This window comes from Cetorhinus maximus, chromosome 8, assembly GCF_964194155.1.
Source record: "Cetorhinus maximus chromosome 8, sCetMax3.hap1.1, whole genome shotgun sequence".
Taxonomy (NCBI): Eukaryota; Metazoa; Chordata; class Chondrichthyes; order Lamniformes; family Cetorhinidae; genus Cetorhinus; species Cetorhinus maximus.
The window spans coordinates 69,287,426-69,294,246 of NC_135886.1; the positions used below are offsets into that span (position 1 = coordinate 69,287,426).

At 46.3% G+C, this 6,821-nt stretch overlaps 1 protein-coding gene across 1 annotated transcript in view; it reads right to left on the reverse strand.

Moving 5' to 3' along the window:
* Window positions 1-2,971, reverse strand: part of tex11 (testis expressed 11) — a 201,773-nt gene extending 198,802 nt beyond the window's left edge. The window contains exons 1-2 of the mRNA XM_078546158.1: window positions 2,948-2,971; window positions 2,817-2,901 (exon numbers count right to left, since the gene is read on the reverse strand). Of these exons, the coding sequence (XP_078402284.1) occupies window positions 2,817-2,901; window positions 2,948-2,971 (109 nt within the window). The remainder of the gene's footprint in view (window positions 1-2,816; window positions 2,902-2,947) is intronic.
* Window positions 2,972-6,821: the final 3,850 nt, after the last annotated feature.

Sequence of the window (6,821 nt, forward strand, 5' to 3'; positions counted from 1 at the left end):
GTCGGGTGGGCGCTGTGAGTGGGCCTGGTAGCGGTCATGAATCTGACTGCCACCTGCAATTGACCCCGACACGGATTTCACGCTGGTTGGCCAATAACTGCCAGGGTGGGGGGCGGGAGGAGCACGAGCGCGGAAGTGTGAGCGTGCGTGGGGGTGCACACATTAAAAGCTCCCTGAGGCACGGAGTTGCACAGAATTTTTAAAATAAAAAATAACGAATTTAAAAATGTTAATAACATGTCCCCTCCACATGAATCAAAGAATCACACAGTACAGAAGAGGCCCTTCGGCCCATCGAATCTGCACCGACACGTGAGAAACACCTGACCTACCTACCTAATCCCATTTACCAGCACTTGGCCCATAGCCTTCAATGTTATGATGTGCCAAGTGCTCATCCAGGTACTTTTTAAAGGATGTGAGGCAACCCGCCTCCACCAGCCTCCCAGGCAGTGCATTCCAGGCCGTCACCACCCTCTGGGTAAAAAGCTTTTCCTCACATCCCCCCTAAACCTCCTGCCCCTCACCTTGAACTTGTGTCCCCTCGTGACTGACCCTTCAACTAAAGGGAACAGCTGCTCCCTATCCACCCTGTCCATGCCCCGCATAATCTTGTACACCTCCATCAGGTTGCCCCTCAGTCTTCTCTGCTCCAACGAAAACAACCCAAGTCTATCCAACCCCTCTTCATAACTTATATGTTTCATCCCAGGCAACATCCTGGTGAATCTCCTCTGCACTCCCTCCAGTGCAATTACATCCTTCCGATAATATGGTGACCAGAACTGCACACAGTACTCCAGGTGTGGCCTCACCAAAGTTCTATACAACTCCAACATGACCTCCCTACTTTTGTAATCTATGCCTCAATTGATAAAGACAAGTGTCCCATTTGCCTTTTTCACCACCCCACTAACATGCCCCTCCGCCTTCAGAGATCTGTGGACACACACGCCAAGGTCCCTTTGTTCCTCAGAACTTCCTAGTATCATGCCGTTCATTGAATACTTGTCAAATTACTCCTTCCAAAGTGTATCACCTCACACTTTTCAGGGTTAAATTTCATCTTCCACTTATCTGCCCATTTGACCATCCCGTCTATATCTTCCTGTAGCCCAAGACTCTCAACCTCACTGTTAACCACCCGGCCAATCTTTGTGTCATCCGCAAACTTACTAATCCTACCTCCCACATAGTCATCTATGTCGTTTATATAAATGACGAATAATAGGGGACCCAGCACAAGTCCCCGTGTTACGCCACTGGACTTCCAGCCACTAAAGCAGCCTTCTGTCATCACCTCTGCACTGAATTCCCACTGTGCACCAAATTGCCAATACCCACACTCTTTCTGGCTGAGCAGGGGCATGTTAGATATTAGTTTGAAATTTTTTTTTAACATCACTGATCGAAACCTCATCCTGCCCAGAGATGAGGTTTCGCAAAAAATCCATAGGCCGCTTGGCCTTTTCGCCTGCCTACCAACCGTAAGTTTGGATGGGCAGCAAAGAACTTCATTTAGTTAGAACTTTAATGGCTCAATAGGCCTGTTAATTGTCAGTGGACGCGCTGCTGACTCCTGCGCACACCCGCCGACCGAACTATCTCGCGAGTGTGTGATGATGTTAGGACGCTCGCCCAATATCATCGCGTGTCATTTTACGTTCGTTCAGGTCAAGACACCCGCCTGCCCAATGAGTGTAATATTCTGCCCCTTATTCTGTTCTTTCTTATAGCTATTCCTTCAAGCAGCTTCCAGTTCTGATGAAGGTCTTTAACCAAAACTATTAACATTCTTCCTTTCTTTACGAATAATACCTGATATTCTGAGTGTTTCCAGCATTTTGTTTTTATTTCAGATTTTCAGTATCTCCAGTATTATATTTTTTGACAAACTAACAAACTACAGCTTAAATAGACTAACTAATCACTATGTTGATAGTTCTGAAGGATGTTTTATTGAGATTAATGCTACTAACTTTGCAATTCATAATGTTAACATATTATGGTTACTTTGTTTTATTGTAAAAATCCACAGCTAGATGATCTATTACCTTGACTATACTAGCTTCACCAATGTGTGGCTCTCAGGTTGGATTTTTTTTACATTTTTAAAGAGAACCTAATTCAAGATTAAAAGTACTACAAAACAAAATACTCCACTTTGTCACAGTGTCCAAACACACAGACTGGTTTATGCATTCCTTTCATTCAGCACATTCTAAATTAATTAAAGCACATTGGCTTTACTCCATCATGAAGGCTTGGACTGGGTTGGGTTAAAACTTCAGTTTATTCCACATAACTATCCATAATAATGTCTGCAGTTAATTGGGCCTGTCCCCTCTGCCATAACTGATTCACCAGCTGTTTCAGAACAATGACAATAAAGATTTACTGCTATGTCAAAGCCATATTAAAATTTGTAAAAAGACATGCTGCCCATTATGGCTGAACAGCTGATTTTCCATTTCCATATGGGTAGATTAGTATTAAGAATTATGAGGCTGAAAATCAGCTAATGACTAAAAATACTTCTGAAGTATCCTGTAAGTGCAGTGTATGACATTGTACAATGAAGAGGTGGAACACAGGTAGGAGTTCACAATATATCTCACATAAAGCTCTTGATTTCCACCAGTATAAACTAAGGAAAATGAGATTATGAATCAATTTTTTCAAGCATCTAGATACAAAGCAATTGGCATACAGCATACCAACTGGCCACACTTTGGTCAGAAAGTGATACACGAAGAAAATAAAAAAATAAAGGGAAATGGAGAAATACATAATTAGCAATGCAAACAATTACTCACATTTCGTCCTTTGTTCATCATTAATTGAAGACTCTAGCCTTTTGGTTACTGCCCAGTTCCACAAATTAATGGCATACTCTTCAACCTTTATTACAAGGAAAAAAATGTTTCATGACTTTGTCACTTAATACTGTCTTAACTTGCACCCTAGCCATTTTGGCAAGTATTCCACCAAAATTTAGTTGACGATTAGTGGTCCTAGAAAAAGCAATTTCTACAACAACTGAATCATCAATATTTTAATATTTTCCTTCAAAAAATTAATTCTGCAAACACATGAAATGGATGATTCAGTTTTTCTACTTTATAAAAAGTGGCTTGGTCCAAGACTTGAGTTATAGCTCTTTTGTATGCTACATAACTACTACATATTATTCAGGATGTCTGCAGTTAATTAGAACTATCCCATCCACCAAATGATTCAATTGCTGTATCACTAAACCTCCATCAAAATTTCAAAAAGGCACAAGCATGGGGAAGAATTTTCAGGTCGGCGAGCAGAGTCGGGGTCCGCTAGCCGACGCGTAAAATGACACGCGGTGACGTCGAGCGGGCATCCCGACGTCACTTAGATTTTCAGTTCTGTCAAAGGCCTATGTCAGAACTGTCAAAGGCCTATTAAGGCCATTTAAATATCAAGTGAAACAATTACCTGAGCTGCCCGTCCAACCTTAAGGTTGGTGGGCAGGCAGAGAGCCCGGGCGGCCTTCACATTTTTCATGAAACCTCATCCACGGGCGGGATGAGGTTTCATGAAGGGTTTATTCATTAAATAAAGAATTTTCAAACATTTGATAAACATGTCCCAGCTCATGTGATGCTGTCACATGAGGGGACATGTCTAAATAATTTTTTTCTGGCATTAATACAAATTTACATCCCAAACTTAATCTCCCTGAGGCAGCTCCATGCCTCAGGGAGATTTCTGTGCCCTTTCGCGTGCACAACCACCCCGACGGGGGGAAATTTCTGCCCATGCTGTCTAAGTGTGGCTACACAGCTGGTCTTTCATTTTTTGTCTAGAAGTTAATTCTAGTTATACTATAATAAAAACAGAAAATGCTGGAAATACTCAACAATTAATGAGTCACTTAAAGCCAATTATCTGAGGCCACCAGAATTTAGTGGTGGCTCAGGGATTCTCCTGAAGTGTACACTTTTCCCATGTTTCCCAAAGGCCGCCGAGCAAACTCTGTTAAGTTTGCCTGTGGCCTCATGGGGGCCGTGAGGCGTTCCCTTGTTCACAGGCACTTTGTGTCTGATCGAAGGATCTGGCATCGGGAAGGGGAGGCCACCGAAGGTCACACCCATCCTTTACTCTGACCGCCTCCCACGTGACTCTCCAGCAAACTCCTCCTGCAACCCCCATCCTACCCTCACTCACCTGTGTCCTGAAATATAGCGTTGGTCCTGGGACTGGGCATTGGTGCATTACTGACAGCAGGCACTTCCACTCCAAGTGGCACTGCCTGCAGTGGAGAGCTGCCAGCCTCTTGTAGAACAGCAACTCCCTCTTGCCAGGGTCGTTAATTGCGAAAGGCCCGACACTGGCCAGTTAAGTGCCTAACAAGCACTAAATTGTATTGGACCTCCCACTCAGAAGTGACATGGGGTTCCCACCATCGTGCCTGGGTGACCTGCATCTCTGGAACAAAATCCAGGCCTATGTATGGTTCATGTCACACTTCAGCATTGGAGCAAAAAAAACGAAGTTGACACCTTAGTGCAGTATTGAGGGAGCACTGCATTGTTGCAGCTGCCCTCTCAGATAGAGGTAGAAGATCCCAGACAACTATTCTGAAGTGGTGATGTTCTGGCCAATATTTATCTATCAATCAACATCACAAAAGCAGTTCACCTGGTCATTATCACACTGCTGTTTGTCGGAGCTTGTTGTGTACAAATTGATTGCTGGGTTCCCTACATTACTGGTAACAGAGCTAGCACTTTCTCCCCAGCAACAAAACTATGGGGAGAATTTTCTCCCCGTTGGAGGGGTTGGATGGGAGCGGGTGCATAGCCGAAAGAGCGCAGAAATCTCCCTGATGCAAAGAGCTGCCTCAGGGAGATCAGGGTTATTTTTGAAAATTTTAATAAAGGAAAAAAAACGTTTTAAGATATGTCCCTTAATACGACAGTGTCACATGAGCTGGGACATGTCAATGAATTTTATTATGAATTTTTATTATAGTTTAAAAACTTTCATGAAACCTCATCCCACCCGTAGATGAGGTTTCATGATAAATGCAAAGGCTGTCTGGGCTCTTCGCCTGCCCGCCAACCTTAAGTTGGATGGGCAGCTCAGTTAATCAGTTTAATTACTATTTAAATGGCCTTAATAGGCCTTTGACAGTGTGGCGGGCATGCAGCCAACTCCGGTGCGCACCCGCCGAACTCAAGATCTGAATGACGCACAGTGACGTCGGGACATACGTCCGACGTCACCGCGCGTCATTTTACGCGTGGGCGAGCAGGTCCCACCCCCACTCACCAACCCAAAGATTCTGCCCTTTAAGCTGTAGCTTTCCTGTCTGCCTTCACTTCCATTACTTGCTGTGATATCTTTAAATGTTCCCAAGCCAACTCACCTGCTCTGTCCAATCTCTCTCTGAAGTTTGATACATAATCCAGGAGAGTAGTTTCTGAATTTTGACCCACCAATTTCTCATGAATCAATTTCAGTGCTCCGCTCACCTCATGACCATAAACTAATTCAAAAGGACTAAAGCCAGTCGATGCATTAGGAGCATCCCTAATAGCAAATGACAAGAATGGAATTCCCTATCCTAGGGCAGAATTTTCCGTTTGTCTGTCGGGCGGGCGGCCGATTGCCGCTGGAGAAACAGGCCCCACCGCCATTTTCCGCGGGCGGGCCAATTAAGGCCTGCCCAGCGGGTAAGCGACTCCCGTGAAGAACGGGAAAATAGTTGCCGGGGCGGGCGGCCTCAGACTGCCGATTCCAATTGGGAACCGGCAGCCTTTATAAAGAGTGGCCAGGCAGCCTGCTTGATGCAGTGCACCATGGCCACTCATAGAGAAGGACATGCTGGATTGAGGGCAGAGGAGGAGGAGATGGGGGGCAGGCTGCAGGAGAAGCCAACGGGGGGCCACTGTGGCCCCCGATTTTCAGATGCATGCCTTGCTGTCCTCCTGCAAGAGGTGGCTATCCGTCGGCACATTCTGTATCCCGAGGATGGGAGGAGGAGGGCCCCCCATGTCACCAGCCAGGCATGGGAGGAGATGGGTGACGCTGTAAGTGCCCATGATGATGTGCGGCGCACTGGCACCCAGTGCAGGAAAAGATTCAATGATTTGCTGCGCTCTGAACGGGTGAGTGCCATGTCTGTCTTGGCCATTTGACCCAGAAGGCAGCCTTAGCCTTTGAGCCCCCCCACCATGTCTTGCTGTTGTTACTGCATAGGGCATCTGTCGCACGCTGAGTGGGCAAATGGGTACTGACCATGCTTACATCAGCCTTAGTGGCTGAGGAGAAGAAGGGTTCTCCCTGCAGCATATGTTGGTGTTTGTGGCATTTGAGTAGTCTGGGGGCAACCTGCAGGGGAGGCCGCTAGACACATACTCAGAACTCCAACACATCATATTGATGGTAATGAGATGGTGCAAGGGGTGCCACAAGGTATTTTGAGCAAGTGCCATCTGCTGGCATCGGCGCCACACCTAGTTGCGCCTCCTTGCCATGGGCGCTAAGACCTGTGTGCTACTCAAAGTGATGGACGCCGAATGTGTCCAAGGTGGCCGTTGGGGGAGGGGGTTGGGACCAGCCATACTATCTTCTGGGGACTGATCACCAGTAGTGTGGACAAGAGCCACTGGAGGCCTCAGATGGACCACTGTGGTTGGGGTGCGGCGTGCGCGTGCGGAGTACATGAGCGAGCAGCCCCAACAAATCCTCTTCTCTGTTTTGCAGGCAAAAAGACACCACAATGTCTGGGAGCGCCAGAGAACTGGAGGTGGGCGTGCCCTCCTCCAGCGCCTAACACCCTT